Consider the following 21,449-nt stretch of genomic DNA (forward strand, 5'->3'; position numbering starts at 1 on the left):
CAACCAAGGAATATATTCATTTGCAGCAACATGGCACTCAATGAAGCGGAAAATAAGCTCCCAAAATTGCTCTCTCTATGAAACGGTCTCAATGAGTAGGAAAAGCCTGCTTGGATTCCACTGACCAGTCACTTTGGTTATGATAAAAATTAATTTGATTGAACACCTGAGCCGTGGCAGAGCAGGAGGCTTGGCCCTGGGATCGCTCTGCGATCCGGATTCGGGTCCGGCTCCTCCACTGCGGCTCCCTCTGCTCCTGCCGGTGGCTCTGCTCGTCCAGGAGACTTGGCTGAGCCCCTGGTGGCTCTGAGGGGTGGTCGCTGGTGGCACGTGGAAGCACAGCAGCCCCTGTCCCACCTGCCCCGCTCCACATGGCCGCAGGAGGGGACAATGCCAGGCCCGTGGGGGGTGACATCGCTGCCCTCGACCCCCGTGCGCAGACAGGCTCCGAGCAGAGGGGATGGGAATGGTTCCCCCTTCCCCTTCCCCTGCGCCGCAGCCCGGGGAGGACGTGAGCGGAGCGTTAAGCAGGTGCTGACCGAACGCCAGCGGAGGGTTCTGCTAATTGCTTGTGATGCCTCGTCCAGCTCCATCGGCACGAGCAACAATTGCAACTGGAAACGCGATTAATAATTAAGCACTCGGCGCTGGCAGGTGTCAGCAGGAATCCACGGGGCCTGGCACCCCCCGCCTGGCCGCCTCCCTCTGCCTGCGCCGGAGCCGGCAGTGCCGGCCGGGATGCAGCCCCTCGCTGCCTGGATCCACACTGGGCAGGAGGGAATCCCGCACCTTGAAGAAATAACTTGCTGTAGATACTTCCCCAGCGTGGATGAAGGCTGCTGGCTGTCTGGCAGCGGGATGGGGGTCCAAGGCTGCCCGCCCAGCTGATGAGAACTGTATGTAGCCCTCACTGAGCGTTTCGGGGAGGCTTCCCAGCTCAATCCATCTCCACTGAGATGTGTGCATTTTCTGTTTTTGCTGTACAGACAGAGGGAGTTTGGGTGGGAAGGGCTCTGCAGCTCTTCTCCACAGTGTTGGGGGCTGGGAGCATCCCCTGGAGCTGGCACAGGGGGGGCTGGGCTGCAGTGGCTGAACGATGGTGCCCTGTCCCAGGGTGGAGGCAGCCGGGGATGACAGCACAGCACGGAGATCTCCTAGGCTTAGCTGGCAGAAAGCAGCACCTTGATGGATTGGGTGTCCTGCTGAGATGCTGTCCTGGCTCCCTGCAGTGTTGGGACCCCCTGTGTCCCCACTCGCAGGCTCTGCCAGCATCGCTTTTGCTCGCAGCGTTGGCTGCTGCTTGTGATGACTTACAGCCTTCTTCAAGCTGGCTTTTATTTTTAATTACATTTTGCCTCTGAAGATGGGCTGCTTTGCTGGTTCATTATTTTCCTCTGCTCTTTCTTTTTTTTTTTTTCCCTTTTTAAATTTTTTTTTCCCCTTGTTTTTTTCCTTTTAAAGCCCAGCAGAGTTTAGGCTCCCTGAGAAATAGCTTCACCCTTCAGGAAAGTGCAGAGCCTTTTGCCTGAGTAGCAAAATGTTGATTTGCTACCACAGGGTTGAGTGATGGTGATTCCCTTATTAAACTGCACTTAGAGGCAGCGACTGTCAGGCAGGGATGGAGAGCTTCTCCGATAAGTTGGAGCTATTCATTATTAAATTATCTTCATTCACTTGAACATCTCATTTTCATTGAATTAGATGAAAAGTGCTCAAAGGCAGCTGCTGCAGCGGCTTGGAGGCTGCCAGGAGCAGCGTGCAAATGTCACTGCTGGCCTTTCTGACCCTTTCCATTGGATGGATGGACCTCGTGGCTGGTGTTAAATCTCCTGGACTTGCACCTGCTGATGGCCTGACCTTGGAGATCTGATTCACCAGCTCTGAGAGCTGGAGTTAGAGGAGATTGAACCCACCAGGGAATAAGGTAGTGTAGCCCTTGGGTTGATCTCTGGAGTTGGAAAAGATGATCAAGGTGGGTGTCCCCAATAACTGGGGGCCAGTGTGGCCTCTCAGGAGAGCCTGCCCCAGTATTTTGAAGGCTGTTTGCCCTTCTGGGGGGCTGCAGTTGGATTTGGCTGAGTTTCTCCTTAAGCTTGGCTTCAAGTATCTTGTAGAGCACAGGAGCTTGCCCAGGGGCTGCCTCTTGGTGATGGGTTATGTGGCTGTCCTGCCAACAGTGACAACCCTGCACTTTGTCAGTCACCCAGGTAAGAGCTTCCCCCTCCTGCCACCACCCCTTCCCCACCTTCCCCCCCTTTCTCAGCAGCACATGCTGGGCAATCGCAAGCCAGGCATAAAGGCAGGACTCACGTGAGCCAGCCAGACTCCAGGTGCTCTTGGGAAGCACCAGCAATGGCACTGGCTCCCTGCCTGCCTATCCCTGCACTTGGCTTGACCTCTGCTCCTGCTGCCCCCTCCCCACCTGCGACATTCCCCCTCAGGGCAGCCACCAGCCACATCGGGCCCAGCTTTAGCCCCCCATTGCAGATGATCTGTGTTGTGTCCCAGTGGTTATTTTTGTGGGAAGATGCCATCTGGCTGCCTGATCTCTCTGCTTTCACCTTGGCATGAGTAGCTGGCACCCAGCCCCGTCGCTCGGCACCGAACCAGGGGGCTGCTGGCTGGGCCTGCCAGCCCAACACTCTTCATGGGGCTCTGTGGAGTCTGAGCTGCTTTAAAGCTGCCCCCTAGGATTGGGAGGCTTTTGTTTCGAGGCAAAAGACCTTGGACACAGCCACGCTGTGCCCAGGCATCGCTGATCTCTGCCCCAGTCGTATGTGAAGTTGCATCTTTCCCTAGGAGAGCTCGGAAGTAGGACGTCTGGCTGCTGCTCGGTGCCAAATCTCACAGCATCCCTCTCTCCTGTGACAGCCTACAACCCCACTGGTCACTGAAAATCCCTCTGCTTCGCTGCCCTGGGCACTGTGAAGTCCTTCTCACCTCCCACCCACCGCGCTACCGTCTTCTTCCTGGCGAGGAACCTCCGGCCCTTTGGACCAGCTCCTCAACAACTGTTGCTTTTCCCTGCCAGTGAATCTCGCCCGAAGAAGCCGCTTTGATCAATGTGCTTGGATTTCAGCCTTCAGCCTTGATCAAGGCAGGGGGAGGGATGAGAGAGCGAGTACTCGCAGGCTCTTCGGGGACGGTCTGGAAAGCAAAGCTCATTCTCCAAGAAAAACCTGCTTCAAAGTAAGAGGAGTCGCTGTCAGAATAAGAGTGAATCAGGCAGGCAGAGGAGGAGGAGGAGGAGGAGGAAGGCTGCTGGGTGCCCAGAGCCCCAGCTGGGACAGGGCAGGTGTGGGTCCAGCCCATGGCATTGCTGTGGGGGCTGGAGCTGCTGCTGCTGGGAGAGGGCAGAAAACCATCGTTTGGGAGGTGCAGCGGGGAGGGGGAATCTACGCCTGCCCCTGCGCTTAATTCTGTGGCAAACCAGGCTTTCTGTACTCATTAGCTTTTCTGGCTCTCCCATCTTCCCCAGGGGTTACCCCTGGGATTGAGAAAGTTTTCAGAGCTGAGAACAGACTGTATTTGCTTCCTTGGGTCGGTGGTTTCCTCCCAGTCCTTAACCACTGGGGATGGTGCTGCAGGTCAGGTGTTGCGGACCTGAGGACAGCTCTGGAACAGGAGCAGGGGAGACAGAGCACCCTTTTATTGCCAGCAGGGCCTGACTGTTTCAGCCATAAGGTCTTTGGGTTGAAGGGAGGCATAAGGCAGTGCTCATGGTTGGAGGAGATCAGAGCTTCTGATTAATGGCCAGGAGGCCATTAATTTCCATCTTCCAGAGACCTGTTGGCTTTGTTTCCCCCACCAGTGCCTGCAGGAATACTGTGTCAGCAGCTCTGGCAGGAATGGGCCCTTCCTTTGAGGGCTGCATTACCTGGAGAGAAGCAAAGGACTGAGCAGAGATACAGAACCTGGAGTTCCCCATGAGCAGGTAAGAGCCCTGGCCAGAAACCACCCTCCAGCAACAACCTCCCTCATTCCAGCAATCCTCGTCCTCCTCCTCCGTTCCTGCTCCCACTCCCTCTCTCCCACCTTCCTCAGGTGCACATACACACACACACACCTCTCACCTTTCCTTTTGGCTACAGATGGTAGGCAGGAAAACCAGCCAGCCAGATGTGCTTTTCATAGCTCCCAAGCCAGGCATAACTAAACATTTACATTTATTACCAATTAGAGGGGAAACAGACTGTAGTTTTATGTGCTGGATGTGTCTGGATGTATTTCAGTGTGTGACCTTACTACACTCTCTTCCCCAGCAACTAAATCTCTCTTGGTTAGGAGCAAACCCCTGGGAAGCACCTGTAGCCTGGATCCCATGGTGCTAGTGATGTCCCATCCTTTACCAGCAGGGTCACTATGGGACTGATGTCCTAACAAAGACTGGATCCTGGCTGGAAATTGTCCAGCCCCGAGGTGGTCACGGTGCCACTGCCATGGGCTCACCTCTGCCTGACCAACACCTCAGCCAGGGCTGTTCGAGGCACAGGGGCTCAGGACAGAGTTTGCATGTGCCCACCAAGCCTTGGACGGGCTGACAGACTCCCAGTCAGGTGGAGATGAGGACTTATTGTTTCTATGGAGATACTGGGTACTGGGTCAATCACTCCTGCCTCTGGGCAGCGGTTAAGGTGCAAAGAAAAGCATCTCAGTCTCCTTCTTTGGGCCACCTTGGCAAGAGAGGAAGGAGAAATGCGTGGTGAGGCCAGGGCATGCTGGACAACAGTATTCTTTAAACCATATTGTCTCAAATTCACCCTGATACAGGGAGTTGTGCCCTCCCCCCCTCCCAACACTTCCCCTTCACAGCCACCCAGCTGGGATGCAGGATGCTGCAGGCACTGACTCTGCTCAGCCTGTCATGCCTCCCCTTCCTCCCCACAAGTCCCACAGCCATTGATTCATGCAGCAACATCCCAGTTCCTTCCTTGCTCCCACTTTTTTCCCCACAAGGTGCCTGTAACCCTCTGCCAATTCTGTCTGAAGTTCACCCCCGGCTGTGCCACCCGGATCCCTGCACCCACCTCTGCTGTTGCTCAGGCAACAACCTCTGGGTTGGACACAGGGTTCTATTTCCCTCTTTTTTCCAGGATGTTGCTGCTGGGGAGGCAGCCCAGACGTGGAGGGAGAGCCCTGGGTGGTTGTGTGCATCCCTCCAGGGATGCCAGGGGGAATTATTCCATCACGAGGAGCTTCAGAATTGCAGTATTTTATTAGAGGTCCATTAAACTGTTCAAACAGGTGATTAAGAGAGGGATGATGATGCAAATCAGAGCAAGGTGGGGGCAGATTTCCACCTGAGCCGTGGCCGGAGGGCTGAGGTCAGCTCTGTGAGGCCAAGGTAAGGAATGGATAAAGCTGAGAGGCTGAAGTGGGGGGGAGTGAAGGGCTGCAGTGTTTGGGGAGAGCTGTTGGAGAGTGGACCAGCCCCAGGGTGGAAAAGGTCCACCCCAACCTCAGCCCATGGAGGAACATGTTGATATTATCCAGGAAGGGCTGCATGGAGGGGCAGCACCTACGGCTCCATGCATGGATTTGTCCCATCATCCTGCTGATCAGCAAAAGCAGATGATGGTTTAACTGGAGAACTGGATTTTAAGATTCAAAAATAATACTTTATTTTTTTTCCTCCTCTCCCTTAACTTCGCTGGAGTGTGACAGGGTGGGAGCTCTTGGCAGCTGGGATGTTAAATGTTTTTCCACACGGTCTCTTGATTATTAATGGATTTTAGCACTTGACAAAGTCGAAATTAGGAGATAAAAGCTATTAGAAACTAATTTGGGTAATCACTGATTCTGTTCCCCCAGGAGCCTTTCTGAGAGCACTGCTCCCAACACCACTGCTGAGGCTCAGGAGAGGAGGAATCTCTTCCTAAGGGAGCTCCATGGGCTTTGGGAGACCCCCCGATTTACAGCTGAATGTGAGATGACTTGGATGGAGCAGGCACAATCCAAACATCTCTCTTCTTCCAGCAGCCTCCTGGGATTTATAGGATTTCCCATCCCTGGACACAATTTGGGGTGGTTTATGTGCCATACTTTTTTACTGTTATGTTGGTAAAACAACCACAGAAACCAGTTTGGGAAAACAAGATGGGAGATAAATCCTTGGTGGAATGGGCTCTCCCCGTGATAAAATGGGCTACAGGTGGAGAAATAGGCCTCTGAGACCCTTTATCTCCCTCAATTCCCATCTCCCTGAGTGGATCGATAACGCCAGGGGCAAGGAAAAGGAGAGGAACTATCGCAGGGAATCATATTAAGGGAAAAGCTGGAAGGTGGTAACCGATGTAGCAACCACTGCTGATTTTGAGGCAGATGGGCTGGGAGGGTTTCTGTATCCCAGGAGGGTTTGTGTACGGAGAAGAGGATGCCTGTAGGCTGGGAGAGCACTTTTAAAAGTAATTTGACTGATTTCTCTCCTTCTTTCTTTCCACCCAGTCGGTCTCTGCTCCTGGCAGGTGCAGCAGGAGCAAAAGGTCTGTCTTGCAGATTTGTCTGGGATGTTATTCCGCAGAGCTTTGCCCTCCGGCGAGATCCCTCCAAGATGTATCCTGCCATCCCACCAAAATTCGACCCTCTCAACCTTTGATCCAGGGGCACAGCCCAGAGGTCCCCTGGGAGCATCGTCCAGGGGGCAGGTGAGGGTTCTGTGTCCCAGGGGGGTTCTCTCCTGGGACCACTCTCCCAGGATGGGGGGTCAGGGTCCAGCCTGGTGAGGTAAGTCCTCCAGCCAGGCTCCTGGCCGTAAATCAGCCATGCCCCTGGCTCCAGCACGGCTGATTTACACCAGCTGAGGTGTCACTCCAGGGCTGGGCACCTGTATTTAATCGATGGTGGTACCACTGCTGGCAGCAGCAGCTCCCAGCCCTGAGCCTGGGGAGGAAACAGCTATTTGCTGTCATCATTCCCTGTCCCCTGCAAAGTTCTCTGCTTGCAGAACGGGGTGCTGTAAAGAGGCTTCATTTGATGGTGTCTAAAGAGGTCTGCAGGTTCTCCTTGAGAGCTGGGAGCAGCTGAGGGCACTCAAGGAGGTCAAGAGGTGGTGCAGGTGGTGGAGTTGGGTTGGTAAGGTTGTGCTTTTCTATCTTTGCTTAAGGAGAGGTCAGTGGGGAGGGAAGAAGGGGAGCTGAGGAACAGGGACTGGGGATTCCTGAGGTCCCCACCAGCTTGAGCCACCCCAGGTCCTCACTGGGCTTCTACTAGGGGCACAGGAGGGTGACTGGGACATCTGCATACCTGGGTTCACAGAATCTCCCTCCTACCTGCGCTGTGCTGCTTCTCCTGCCTCCTTCAGAGACTGCGGCAGGAGGCTGAGGAGGAGGAAGAGGGAGGAAGAAGATGAGGTTGTCATCATTTCAAGAGCCTGTTAATTGTTCCCCTCATGCTCCCTAAGAAGTGGCCATTTACCACAGGCCCTGTAAATGCTTTCTGGAGAGAAAGCACCAGGGAGCATGGCATGGGAGGATGAGAGCCTCGATGGCTTTGAAAGAGGAAAAACCCAGCCCACCGTCGGCAAAGGGAGAAAATAGACCCAAAGAGAGAGAAGCTGAAAATGTGCTGAAGCAGCTGATGACAGCCCAAACAGCAGGAGAAGGCTCCTGCCTGCCAATTAACGAGGCTCTGGTGTTAATTTGCCACCTTGACTGCACTTCTGAGCTTGTCAGGAGAAGAGGGAGGAAAGAAAAGACGAGGCTAAAAAAGGGGGTTTGGCTCATCTCTTGGCTATGCAGATGTCACTGGGCTTCAGAGAGGCAGGGGGAAGCAGGGGGGCTGATGGCAAACCCCACCACCCACGAGCCTGGAGTGCGAAGAGAACAATGACAAGTTTGTGGGCTCGTGTTGGCAGAGCAGCTCTGGATCAGGACACTGCCCAACCAGGGGATGCTGGTTTCCCAGGGATCACATCCCACCATCTGCTGGGTTAGTCGGGAGAGTGAGTGGCGATCCCCCGCGTGCCCAGGGGCATCTCTGCTACCTGTGGTGAAACCATGTTACAAGGAAGAAGCTGGAGCAGCCCCGTGCTGGGATGGAGAGGTCTGCAGGCAGCTTGGTATCGCCTGCCTCCCCCAGAAATGCTGTCAAACAGCAGAGCAGATCTGCTGGCAGCTGCCTGGTGGTTCTGTGCAGCTAAGGGAGCCGGAGAAGCCCTGGGCAAAATGCTCAGCATGAAGCCTCCTGCCAAGCCAAACGTGTGATTCCCACTTCTTGCCCATCCTGCAGCCCAAACCAAGAGACCATGGGGATGGATTTCAAGCAACATCTGCACCAGTGTGCTGTTTGCATGCAAAGAAAGAGAGTATCTACCAGTGAAGTGTGTTACCCTCCCCAGCCCCCCCTCCTCCCCTGGGAGGTTTTATTCCCTGTGCATTCCATGTTCTCCTAGGCTGATACTGCATCAGCTGGGATCTATGAGAGGGTAAACTGAGGCAGGCTGGAGCAAGGATGCAGACTTAGCCCCACAGCCTCTCTCCATCCTGGCTAGTCATGGAAAAAACTGTCCTGGCTGTTTTAGCACAGTCTGACGTGGAGATGCCCTTGGCACACAGGGCTGGAGCCTCAGCTATTGCTGCAGGAAAGGGGTGAAAACAGGAAGGGGGAAAGGGGTATAGGTTAGACAGCTGGAGCTGTGAGGTGTTTGGTTCAGGTGTAGCCCATCACTGGCTGTCTGAGGGTGGGAGATGGAGGTGGGACCAGCCCCACCCGGGAGCCGTGAGCTCTTTCTGGGGAGAGCTCTGCAGATAACCCTCTCCTGCTGCTGGGCCTGGGGTGGGGGGGGGGGGAAACATCCCAGCCTTTCCCCGGCGCAGCTGCTGAATAAACGTGTCCAGAGGGAACCGAAGTGTCTGCAGTCAAGCAAGTCAGGAGCTCCACTTGTTATTTAAAGGCAGTTTTCTGGCTTTCATGCTGCAAGGAACCTCATGTGAACACAGAGTCCAGGTAAGGATAAACCCAGTTTTTAAAACCTGATGGGTTTGATGCTGAATTCCTGGTGCAGGGTGGCACACTGGCTGTTTACATCCCGAGGCCAGATCCTGCTGGTGCTGTGCAGCAGCGACTCTCCAGCCAGCTCTGCTGCCATCGGCGTTGTTCTTTGCAGGGGAAAACACTGCAAGGTAATCAAACGCTGACCTCCAGTTATTAACCTCATGCTCTTAATCACCTCCACTGAGCGCCTTAATTGCTGAAAAGGGATGGGAGGACCTGGCTGTTCCCACCCGAGATTCCCACGCAGCCTGGAAGTCCCCTCCAGGGGTGTGAACACTGCTGCTGCTGCTCTTCCTTTAGCTCACCCCCTCAAAAAAAAAAAAAAACAAAACAAAAAAAAAACAACAGGTTGAAGTGGTTCTCTCCCAAAATACAGCCATTTGGCAGCAAAATTCAAGGAACCAGCCCTGTCTTTTCCTCCAGTGGGTTAAAGAGGGGGTGCAGCCCTATGGTGTTGGGGGCCGATGGCTTTGTCTGCAGACTCCTATGCTTGCCAAGTGGGTGCTTTGCTGAGAAGGTGCTGTGCCAGCCTTGGAAGGCCATGCACAGCCTCACTCCTGATGGGAAATGGCAATTTGGACTCAACTTGTTGCTTTTGGGCCATAGTCAGGGGACTCTTGCTGAGGGGGCTGTGGAGAGAGGAGAATGCAGTCCCTCTGATGCTGAGGATGCAGAGTCGACAGCACATCCCTCTGCCTCCCCCTTTCCCCCCTTTTTTATTTTTTGCATTAGATTGAAAGTAAACAGCCTTCATCCACCTCTGCCCTTGCCCACCTGCCTGTCTCTGGATCCAGCACCAAGGCAGAGAAGCCTGGGCTCTGTCCCTCGATGGGTGCAAGCTGCCAGCCATCCCCACAGCTCTTGCATTCATGTTCAGGTGGGTTTAGGATGTGGGATTGGTTCAGGGCACTGAAAAATATGGTAGGAAATGCTCTGTTTGGAGAAGACAGAAGGCAGGGCAGAGAAATGTTAGCCTGACACGTGGCCCATGTGACGATGGGGAGAAGAATCATAGAACGGTCTGGGTTGGAAGAGACCTTAAAGCTCACCCAGTCCCAAACCTCTTGCCACGGACAGGGACCAGGTTGATCAGAGCCCCCCATTCTAACCTGGTAGTGAACCCTTCCAGGGATGGAGCAGCCACGGCTTCTCTGGGCAACCAAGAAGTGATGTGAAGATGTAGAGCAGAAGCCGAAATAGCCTTACTAGGTGGGAAGGCTCCCAGCAGCCCTGCCTGCTCAGGAGCATTGCCAGCCTTCCCACCTCTACCCTCCTCATTCCTGGGCTGATGTCTCCTGGCTTCCCCTGGGGAGCAGAGATGATGGCTTTGACTTCCCATTTCCTCCTGGTGTGTTTAGTTGCCTGATTATTTTTTCCTTTAGGACTGGGAGGCAAGGGAGGAGAGGTGGGCAGAAGACAGATGTGTAGAGATGTCCAGGTGACAGATTGAGGGATGCTATAGCATCCATCAGCCTGGCTATTGTGAATAGCCAGGCTGATGGATTGATAGATTAGACAGGGAATATAAATAGCAAGTGTGGTTTATCTATCCCAGTTTTATTTTCCTCTCACCTATCTCTTTATCTCTCCTGGTGTTATTTTACTCATGTTTATCTCTTCATCTGCCCAGCCTGAGGATGGAGGAGAGGCAGGTGACAGGAGCAGGATGGATGAGTTTGGGTTACCACCGCTTTTGCAGCATCCAAGCAGGCAAGTTTTGACAGGTGGGTAGGATTAGGAAGCAGGCTCAGATCCACACACTGCTACACTTTTCACACTCCTCTCCTTTTCCCTGGACCATCCCCTCTGTCCACACCTCCTGCTCTGGGGATGCTGCAGGTCGGAGGGTTGGTTCCTTCCTCTTCCTAGCTCATCCTCATCCCAGGAATGAGGGCATCCAGTGAAGCAGTGAGCTCCCCTTGTCTGGGTACCCATCGTTCCCATCTGACAGCCGGGCAGCTCCACTGCTTGATATTCCAGTCAGGCACCGAGCACGGCAGCAGCACCGGGAAGGAGGGAGGGAGGGAGGCTCACAGCACAGGAAAAGCCAGGGCCAGGGATGACAGTAACTGTTCTGTTCTTTTTTTTTTTCTTTCTTTCTTTTTTTTTTTTAATCTCAGTTGGTTTTGGTTGCTCTTTTGCTCAAAAAAGGCATTTTTTTAAAAAATATATTAAACAGATACATTTTACTAAGATGTCTCTTGGCTGGAGCCACTGACAAGAAATGACACTCCCCAAATAAATAAGCTTAAAAAAACCCCTCCCAAACAAACCAAATAAATAAATACATAAATAAAACTTTTTTTTTCTCCTTTTTCTTTCTTTTGCTTTAGGGTTTGTTTTTTGTTTTGTTTTTGTTTTTGTTTTTTTTTTTTGTAGGGAATTGTGGCCCAGAGGTCTCCGCCGGTGTCCGTGCTGGCAGCACCCATGGGGTAGGTGCCAGGTCCTTCCCACACGAGGCGGGGGGATGATGCCTTGGTACCCCAGCAGGCGTGAGATGCTTCTGAAGAGGGCCCAGGGGAGATCTGCTGGATCTCGAGGCCCTGTGCTGTGGACCCCCACCAGCACCGTGCGCGAGGGCCTGGCTGCAGGATGGATTGTGGGGGATGTGGGAGCAAAGGCGCCTGTAGAAACCTCTTAAAAAGACTACAAAAGTTGGGCTGACGAGGAGGCCGCTATCGGGGGATCCTCACGGTGGGTTGGGCACCTGCTCCATCGGGACCAGCAGCTGCCCCCGGCCAAGCCACATCCCCCTGGGCCATTGCCACATCTCCCTTGGCATCATCCCCACACCTGGAGCCAGACTGTGCTGCACCAGCCATCCCTCCTCCACAGTCCCCTGGCACCCTCCGTCCGCTCGAGCCCCGTGTCTCTTTGGCCAGTCGCTGGGTGTACCATGGAAGCACGCGGTTGGCACTAAGGTAAGGCCTTGATTTAAATTTTTTTCAGGGTGGTTGTTTTTCCCCCCCCTTCCCCAGGGAAGTCCTTTCTCCCGGCCCCCTGGCTCCGAGGCCGTTAGCTGCACAGCTTGCCCGTCTCCTGCTCCAGGGCGTTGGGCAGCCTGGCGTTGAAGGCTCTCAGGGAGGACTGGATCCTCGCCACCTCGTTGTTGGCCAGCTTGAGCCGGTGGCGGAGCAAGCACGTGAACAGGTCGAGGCGGGTTTTGCCAGGGGGTGACAACCTGTTCACCCGGTCCCTGATCTCCAGCAGCTGGAGCATGGCCGAGTCCTGGGAGCCCTGGGTGTAGGGGTAGTCCAGCTGGAGGATCAGGTCACGGATAGCATCCGGCTCAAAGGGCAGGCTGTAGCCAAAGACTTGCAAGCTGTTGATTTTCATGTACCCCAGGTTCTTGGAGGGATCTGACATCTCCAGGGGTTCGTAGTAGATTGTCTCGTTGGAGCTGTCGTCCAGAGACTTGATGCGGCTCCGCAGGTAGACGTGGACCGTTTCAAAGAAGGTCTTCCACTTGTTGCCCAAGGTGAGCGTCCAGTTCTGGCACTGGGCAGAGGCATCTACGTTAGTCCTTTCCCAGTCTGGGAAGCTGCCCTCGTTGACGGGCATGAACCAGCTCTCCGAGTGGCTCCCCCCAAAGGGGTTGACGTAGATGGCCATGACAGGCTCCAGCGTGCTGTTCTTGGTGAGGCAGATCTGCAGGGAGAGCGCCAACATGACGTGAACCAGCCCGGGCTTGTACTTGTTGCTCTTCAGGGTCAGGAGCATGCGCTTCCTCCAGGAGGGGTCGAACCAGCTCCCCAGGCGCATGTCGTTGCTGATGAAGATGGAGTGCACCTCGATGCGGCTGTCCCGCTTCTGCAGGAGGTACTTGAGCTCCAAGTCCTGCAGGTCCGTCTCCAGCCCCAGGTAGTGCTCCAGCGAGTCGGCCACCTCGGGGCGGCAGAAGCCCTGGCTGAGCACGTAGCCGTGGTTGCAGGTCCCGCAGCGGGTGCTGTTGTCCTCGGCACAGCTGGCACAGGCTGGCCCCTCGCCCAAGGCACACGGAATGGACCCCTGGCAGGAGGGCTGGTCCGAGGGACAGGTGCAGCTGTGGCTTTCTTCCAGGAAGGTCCCAGGCACAGTGGTCTCGCTGCAGTACAGGAGCGACTGTGCACGGCTCCACCAGTAAGGGAGAGACCTGATGGAGAGCAGACACAGGACAGGTACTTACATGGGACACAAATGACTTTCCCTAGGGATGGAAGAGCTGCCCACTTCGTGTTCATTTTCAGCTCTGCTGGCGGCCCCCCATGAACTGAGCCCAAATTCCACCTCTCAGGGCCACATCCCAAGGTGGCACGGCTGCCTCTGCTGTCTGCTCATCCCCAGGCACCCCTCCAGCAAGGCAGGAGCTCCTCCAGTCCCAGCCACAGGGTGGTGGGCCACGGATCTAAGCCTTCCTTGGGCAACTGAGCAGCATCCCTGGCACGGGATGGGGATGCTGGGACACCCTACCTCTCCTTCGGCAGCTTGAAGCGAGGCTGCCGGTGGCAGCGCTTGCTGAGGTTGAAGAGCCGCCGGATGAGTCGGTAGGTTTTCCTGGAGAGCAGCTTCAGGCTGGTGCCCAGCTGTTGGTAGCGATGCTGGACATCCAGATCCATGGCCCAGAAGTGGGAGATGGCCGTCCTGTTCAGGAAACGGTCCGTGGGGAGCCTCTTCACCAGGGCCTGAAACTCCTCTGTGCAGAGAAAGAAACGGCATCAGGAGAGCAAGCAGTGAAGGCGGGGCTGACAGCCACCTCCCTCCACCCGAGCTCCGAGGTCTTCAAGGTGAGATAACCACCCCGGAGCCCCCACCGCCCAGCCTGGGCTGCTCGCAAGGGATTTCCCCAGCCTCACCTGACTCCTCAAACTGGCCGTGGTGGCTCTCCCAGGCTCTCCAGAGCTGGGCCAGGCTGCTCTCCAGCGCCTGGATGTCGGCCTCGGGGCAGTTGCAGCGGGGGAAGGCGGGCTGGCACTGGCAGCGGCAGTCGCTCCGGCGGCACACCAGCTCCCCGGCCGAGCTGCAGGCGATGTAGCTGAGGGCGGCCGCCACGAACCTCTCCCGCAGGTAGGAGGGGAGCACCGTCTGCAGCCCTGCGAGCGGGAGGCGGCCCCGGCAGCGTCAGGGCACACGCGGAGCCCCTCAAACATTGCCCGGGCGAGGAGGGCATGAGCCTCCCCTCCCGCCCCGGGGCTCCCACCCTCGCACGATTATCATATCAATTTGCTGTGGAGCCGCTTGTCTGGGCTCTGCATCGATCTTGGCTCCTCTTGGCAGACAAGCAACAACCTCATCCTGCCCAGCTTTCATTACTTTCATCCCCTCTCCTCCCCAGCCCTTATATTAAAAGCAGCATCTTGTGCCAGCATCCTCCCCTGCAACCCCCTGTGCACCCACAGCCATCCCACGGTGGCACTTGTCCGTCCCCACGTCCCCCCACCAGCCCGGTCCTACCTTGGAGCTGCACTTTGTTCTCAGGGCTCTGCACCAGGACGGAGCTCACCGAGTCCAGGTTGTCGTAGTTGCTGCAGCCGAGTGGCCCTGTCCGTGTTTCGGTCACCTAAGGGGGGATGTGCAGGTGGTCGTCGACACAGGAAAGGACCCAGGACCCACTGAGAGTGCTGCAGACAAACCCCCCCCCAGCCCGGCCATGCCCGAGCGAGGCAATACTCGGAGAGGAGAGCTAATTACCTGCTAATTGGCTGGTTGACAGGCGGCAGCCCTGCCTGCAGCCCGCTGAATAATGTGCCTTTATTAGCATGCCCAATTTCCCGTAAATAACGGGAATGTGTTAACTTTCCGTGCTCTGCCCTATCTGGTGATGCTGTTTGAGGGTCTCAGCCAGCGTTGGGGGGCTGCTGCCTCCCCGCTCTGCCCCCTCCCACCCTCGCCTACCTTGATGGCGGCCGTGGCGATCTGGATGTGGTGGAGCCGGCGGAGCGTGCTCTCCCTGTCGATGAAGTAGGAGGCTGCCAGCTGGTGCAGGGTCTCCAGAGAAACCCCCGAGCTGTTCCCAGCCCCCACGGCGGGCTCTGCCCTCCGGCTCAGCTTGCGCTTGTCCACAAAAATGGTCAGGGACTCCTCTCCTGGGTGGGGGACACACACACAATGCTTTTGGGAGGCTGCTGGGCTCCCAACATTCCCTATCTTGGCCGTATTTCCCCCTGCGGTGCTTATTTTCCCGCTCTCCCTCCTCTGCACGCTCCTTGTGCGAGGGAAGTGAGTTGGGTGAGGGCCCCAGCACTCACCTCCCAGCGTGGCAGCCAGCAGAAAGTGGGTCCCATACTTTTTGATGAGGCTGTCGGTGATCTGCTGGGGGCTGGGCCGGCGTCCCAGCAGCCGGATGTTGCGGATGAATTCGGGGGCCAGGGGAAGCGGTAGGCTGAAGAAGTCTTTCCTCTCCAAGGCCAAGTTATTCACCTTCCAGCGGGCAAACTCCCTGCGGGAGGAGAGCAGCAGTGGGGAGACAGTTTGGAGCAGGTCTGGCCGTGCCACATGCATGCTCTCGCTTCTTCTGTCCACAGGTGATGAGTAGCTGGAAAACTCCTCTCAGGATCATTCCGACCTCCCCACTGGAGGTGAAGGATCTGCTGCGTGCTCGCCAGGTATGGATCCAGCCGGGACAGAAGTGCTGTCCCTCCCTAAGGCATTGATGGTGATAACGAGCTACAAGCAGCAGAGATGCCTGGTATCGATTAATCCAGCACCTCCATCAGGCATTCATCACAGCCCAGGGCAGGGCTGGGCCAGATGAGTCTTATCCATCCTCCAAACCCATGCCTACAGATCCAGGTGAAAATCCAGCATCTGGGGGTATTGTGGTGTCAAGTACGGGCAGTGTTTTGTAGGAAGCTGGAGGTGCTGGGATGCAGTGGGGTTGGTGGTGGGTCCCCTTGCAGCCTCAGAGGCTGTGAATGTGCCCCCTGGCCTCGCCTGGCCCCGGGGAGCAGCACCAGCCTGTCACTGCCTCCAACAACTGATGGTCCCATATACAACCGGTAGCAAATTTCAGCCTAATCTTTGGCATTTTGCTCTAATTAAAACCAGGCCGTGGCTTTCAGACAGTTTAATTAGGACTGGTGGGGGGGAAAGGGAGGGAGAGGGAGGAGGAGGAGGGAGGGGTGGATGGCAAGGAGGGAGGGGATGGATGCAAAGCAGCCAGAGGGCTTGGTGGATGACAGGTTGCCTCGCATCATGAACTTTGGGCCTAGAAAGTGGGATGTTGGTGCCAGCAGCGGAGCTGGGGGTGAGCTGGGGGAGGATGCTGCCTCTCCCCTTGCAGGCACATTCCCTCAGGATTGGGGCACATGGGGCTGGGGGGCCAGTTTCCTCCATCCCATCCCACAGGCAAAGCAAGCCCCGAAGGCTGATGGCATCTTCTCTGCCTCAGAGAGGAGGTGTGAGACAGCTGCTGTCCCTCCAGGTCCTCCTTCCTGTCCCCCCACTGTCACCAGCAGCATCCCCAGAGGATGTGGGTCCCTCGGCGTGGCAGTGTCAGCACACAGGAAAGGGGACAGAAGCTCTCTGGGGGTGCTGGGCTGCATAACAAGGCTGCCAACCCGGCAGCCACGTCAGCATTCCCAAGAGGCAGTGGGCAGGCTGGAAACCCCCAGGGCTCAGCACCAGTGGTGAGGAAAGGAAGGGAGAAGGGCTCGTTAGGAGGTGACAGCCCCAGTTAGGTCTTGGAGGTGGTGGAGTGGGTTTCCCAGGGTGGCAACCGTGGGGTGACCCTTTGCTGCAAGTTAGTGGACCCCACTGCTGCCAAATCTGGTTCTCTGCTGACAAGAAACCCCCTCCCACTGCATCAGCATCCCACTTCAGCAGTCCAGGGGGACTGGGGACGTGCCAGAGGGTCAGTCAGGGTGGCTTTTCACAAGCCTCAGCAGCATCCCAGCCCCAGATGGCCGCCAGTCCAGGTAGGCTCAGTAATTTGGCACAGAGATGTCTCTGTGCATGGCAAAAGGACAGAGGGGCTGAAGGATGAAGGCCACATGCATGCTTGCCCTTTCTGCTCTCCCCAGTTTCCACCTCAGGACAGATCAGTAGGGGGAGGATGTCCAAAGGGGCTGGAGTATGCATGAGACCCATCCAGCCCAGTGGGCTCTGTGTCTCCTGCCATAAGGGCTGATTCCATCTCAACCTCTGCACCAAATCCCTCCCAAATCTTAGGTCAAATCCTGCCTGGAGCCCAGCCTGGCCACCCCATGAGCATCCTGGAGGGCTGCTGTTATATTCCCTGGGAAAGCAGCACCTCACATCCACCCACCCGCTGTCTGTGCCAATGGGCAGCTTCCTCCCGCACACCGGGGTCTGCTCACGTGGATTAGGGAAGGTCTGCTGTGCCCCCTGCAGCCCCCCCATCTCCCTCTCGGGGTGCCCATGGCCTCTCACCTGTAGATCCTGTACCTGGTGGTGAAACCCTGCCGGTAGCGCTCCATGAAGTCCACGTAGTCCTGGGCTCGGTAGAAGGGTCCGCGGTCGGTGAGGAGCCAGTCGAGGGGTGCCCGGGCGGAGGGGGAGGAGGAGGACGAAGAGGAAGGGGTCGAGGGGGCAGCATGCTGCTGGGGCACTGTGCTGCCCGCCCCGCCGGCCACCCCCCAGCGACAGCACGCGCTCAGGGCCAGCAGGGCCAGCGGCCACGGGAGCATCGGCGGGGGCCCGTCAGCGCGTGGGAGGTCCTGCCGCCCCATCCTGCTGCTGCCCGGCCGGATTCTTCATTCTCTCACCCCACGGCGATCCTCCAGGACAGCCCTGCCCTGCAACGCGGAGCAAGGAAGCCCGTGAGGACTGGGATGTAAACCAGGAGGAAGCACAGGCTTTGGAATGCCTGCTGGGACGCAGGCACGGGGAAAGCTGCGGTCCAGGGAGAGCCACGCATCAGGCAAGGACTGGTTGTGCCGCACGAGGTAAGGGTTTATGGGGTGCTGGCTGCTGCTGAAGTTGAATGAAATCCTGACCTAATGGCTGTTTGAGAAAGTTGTGGCTTTTCCTTTATGTTTTTCTCTGCAGCACATCAGCCCATCAAGCCGAGTTTGCTGCTGTGGTGGGACAGCAGGCTGACTGCGCTCCGCATTTTGGGGCTGCCTATCACAAGCCTGTGCAGCTCATTTCAGGGGGGGCTAAAAAATAATAAGCATAGGGAACTGGGAAAATGAGCTTCTCCAGGTATGGACTGGACCACGTGTGGTTGATGTTAGACTTTTCTTTGTGTCCTCCTAGTGGCTGAGATGATGGATGGATGGAGGTTCACCCCAAGGGTGAGTGAGTGGATGGATGGATGGATGGATGGATGGATGGATGGATGGATGGATGGATGGATGTCCACCACAAGATTGCCTGGGCTGGTTGCAGGGGTGTTTTGAGTGCGAATGTTGTTTATCTCAAGTCAAGGCTTTTCCACTTTCAAAGCCCAACGTGGCAGTATCTGCAGGACTAAAGACAGAGTTTTTTTGGAGGCAGCAGCCGCAGGGCCAGAGCCTGAATTTGCAAGCAAAGGTGGGAGATGGGGATCTGCAAGGTCTGGCCAAGCCAGGGTGAGGAAAGGTGTGCTGTCAGGTAGCAAGAGCTGTTTGCTTAAAAGCTGGGACCCTGTCACTGCAGTGCTTCCATGGCAGGTGATTTTTATTCCAGGAAGGTGGCTGGTGGGGGCCCAGAGCCCAGGTGCTTGTCCTTGCCGAGCGTGCACCAACCCCGCCTTCTCCCAAGCGGGGCTTTGCCGGATGAATCATCATGCTTTAACATGTAATAATATTGGGTTTAAAATTTTTTTTTTCCTCCCTCTTTTCTATTTTTAAACCCTTAAGGGTGCCCTTTGATTACGTTTTCTCAGCTTCTCGCTCAGCCCTTCGAGGCTGGGGCCCTGTGAATTTTAAACAAAAGCTGAGATTTTCGCATCACCAGGTTGGGGTGCCGGGGCAGTGGAGCGGGCAGAGGAGGGCAGGAGCAGCAGGCAGGGCTTTTTCTGTCCCCCTCACACTATCTTTTCGCGTGTCACCCTGGTTTCTCCCATCCTGGCAGGCAGCCACATAACACCCTGGCAGTTGCCTCCTGCTCCTGGCACGTGGAGTTCCCCATGGCCATGAGGTGGCCAAATCCTGGCCTAAAAAAATCAGGACCCCGTGCTGGGGTGGGATACAGGCAATGCCAGGCTGGTTTCCTTGCTCTGTGTCACAAGTGTTGGAGGAGGGGGCATCTGCCACCCCCAGAATGTGGCAGGACCCGATGCCGGCTGCTCGCAGAGCTGCTCACGCGCTGTCACGTGCGGGTGATGGCTGAGCAGCTGAGGCACTTGGGCTGCTCTGTAATCCTCCCTGCCTGCAACCAAAGCTGGCCCAGGGGAGAAGCAGGCAGCTGGGATGCAGTGTCTGTCAGAAGCAGACACAAGGACCTCTCTCCCCTTCTCAGGAATATCTGCTGGTGGTCTTTAAATTAATGTAGTCTGGGGACAAAAGGGGCCCTCAAGGATCAGGACTAAACCCCCCTGACCCTCTGCTGCCCTGCAGCCGTGGGTCCTGCTGCTGCACTGATCTGGGACAAGCTGCTGTGCCCAGGAGGGAATGGTGGGAGCTGGGGTCTGGCAGGAAACCCTGTGGATGTTTTAGATGCTGACCATGGGCTAAGCCCTCCCTGATTTCACCCCCTTCCCACACTGCGGGGAGGAAAGCAGCACTCTGGCTCTCAGCTGAGAAGCCAAGGCGAAAGCATCCTCAAACAGCATCTTTCTAAACCCTGCCCATGGAAACACACTGCTTGTAGCATTAAATATGGCTGTGACAGCAAAATACCTTGTTTAAATATCTGGTGCACTGGGAGCCTGCCTGTTGCCTCACAAACAGGTTTGGTACAGCCAATCTCCTCATCCCTTCACCAGCCATCGATTTTAGGTGGCTCCTGACCCACTTCCAGCAGAGGTGGGGCTGAGCATGGGATGCTCCGTGGCTGGGACCCTCTCCCCTCTTCCTCCACCTGGGACTGTAAGCAAAGGGGATGCTTTTCCACAAGGTCCAGGGGACATTGGCCTCATCCATCTCCACACCACCACAGACTGGTAAGGATGGTCTTACACCAGTCACCCCACTGCCCTCCCTGAGGCTTTCCTGGTGTAAATGAGGGCATGGGAGTATCCTTCTTGTGATTCTAAGCACAGAGGGTTTTTTTTAGTGGAGGGACGCACCAGGCAGAGTACTGTCTTTTCCAGCAAACCATCCTGGGTATTAACTGTTATTATTAATCGTCGTTCCCCTCCAAACCCCCTCTCCCACCCAAGCACCGCACCTAAGGCAGGAAACATCTGGGTGACCATCGTGGGGATGGATATTGGGGACAGAGCCAGTTTGAGCCACCTCTTTTCTTAGGCTGTGGTCCCTAGAGCAGCTAGACCCCAATGCCTTCCCTGCCTGTTCTGAGATTCAAGGCTGAGCATGAGAAGTGTCCTTGTGGAGGCTTCATGTTTTACTACAGAGCAATACAACCAGTCAGGATTGGGCATTACCAGCACTCGACTGGGTCAAACTGGTGCAAAAAGCAGTGAAGGCCCCCTTTGGTATGGAAGCAAAGTTTGCAGCTGTGCTAAGTGAGCTTCTGTTTACACCTCCCTCTTATTTACGCCGTGTGTGCCGGCACCTCCAAGGTGGCTCCTGCTTGGGGACGGGCTCTGACGCACACAAGCATCCTTGCCAACGGGAACCTGAAGCCCCAGGTCAGGCAGGAGCAGCCAAGGAGAGCCTGCATGGGGGCTGCACTGAGCTACCCAGCAGCTTTTCCCCAGGGAGCAGCTCTCCTGCACCGCCGTTAGCTCGGCTGATTCGTTTGCTGTCGATCAGGGGTTATAGAAAATAAGTATGTGCAGATATTGCCATAGCTCTGTGTAGTCCGTAGTCCATACAGCTGAGGGGGTGGGGTAGGTTCTGGTTTTGCTGGGGGGCTGCACTGCTCTGTGGGGTTGGGGCAATGCTTTTTGGGGTGCACCTCCACGTGCTCACACCAGCATCCTCCTGAGATGCTGGGGAGAGTAAAGCTCTTTGGAAACGAGTAACCCCCTTGACCTTACTACAAGCGCAGGAAATAACTTTCTAATCACTTTTCCTTGATCCAAAAGAATGAAGATTTGATGAGAAGCATCTGACTACTCTTTTTTCCCCCCTTCCTTTTGATTTAGGGTTTTGCATCACGAAAGTTGGAAATCTTCCAGCTTGCTAATTTTTTTTTCCCCTTCTTTTCCCCCTTCTATAAAAACTCCAAAGTGATGGAAGGAGAGTGCCAACGCAAATATTCTTGGCAAATTTTCCCAGGATCACAACATCCTTCCTGGCCTAGTCCTCCTGAGCTTGTTGCAGCCCTCGGTGTCCTTGCTGCCTGCAGCAGAACACCCTAGTGCCTCTCCAGTGGTGGCTGCTGCTTGACCCAGACTGTCACTCATCACAAGCTGCATCTTAAAATTAACTTGTGGCAATTTCTAGAGGCACCCCCCACCCAGGAGATGG

At 55.9% G+C, this 21,449-nt stretch overlaps 1 protein-coding gene across 1 annotated transcript in view; it reads right to left on the reverse strand.

Annotated features, from left to right (window-relative positions):
• Positions 1–11,762: 11,762 nt before the first annotated feature.
• The window catches only part of BRINP2 (BMP/retinoic acid inducible neural specific 2), a 13,619-nt gene continuing 3,932 nt past the window's right edge, over positions 11,763–21,449 (reverse strand). The window contains exons 2-8 of the mRNA XM_027903971.1: positions 17,359–17,723; positions 15,216–15,406; positions 14,863–15,053; positions 14,422–14,527; positions 13,824–14,060; positions 13,441–13,663; positions 11,763–13,123 (exon numbers count right to left, since the gene is read on the reverse strand). Coding sequence (XP_027759772.1) covers positions 12,007–13,123; positions 13,441–13,663; positions 13,824–14,060; positions 14,422–14,527; positions 14,863–15,053; positions 15,216–15,406; positions 17,359–17,657 — 2,364 coding nt within the window. The 5' untranslated portion in view covers positions 17,658–17,723 and the 3' untranslated portion in view covers positions 11,763–12,006. The remainder of the gene's footprint in view (positions 13,124–13,440; positions 13,664–13,823; positions 14,061–14,421; positions 14,528–14,862; positions 15,054–15,215; positions 15,407–17,358; positions 17,724–21,449) is intronic.

Source organism: Empidonax traillii, unplaced genomic scaffold, assembly GCF_003031625.1.
Source record: "Empidonax traillii isolate 1590-97213 ecotype Southwest subspecies unplaced genomic scaffold, ASM303162v1 scaffold1002:size361594, whole genome shotgun sequence".
Lineage (NCBI taxonomy): Eukaryota > Metazoa > Chordata > Aves > Passeriformes > Tyrannidae > Empidonax > Empidonax traillii.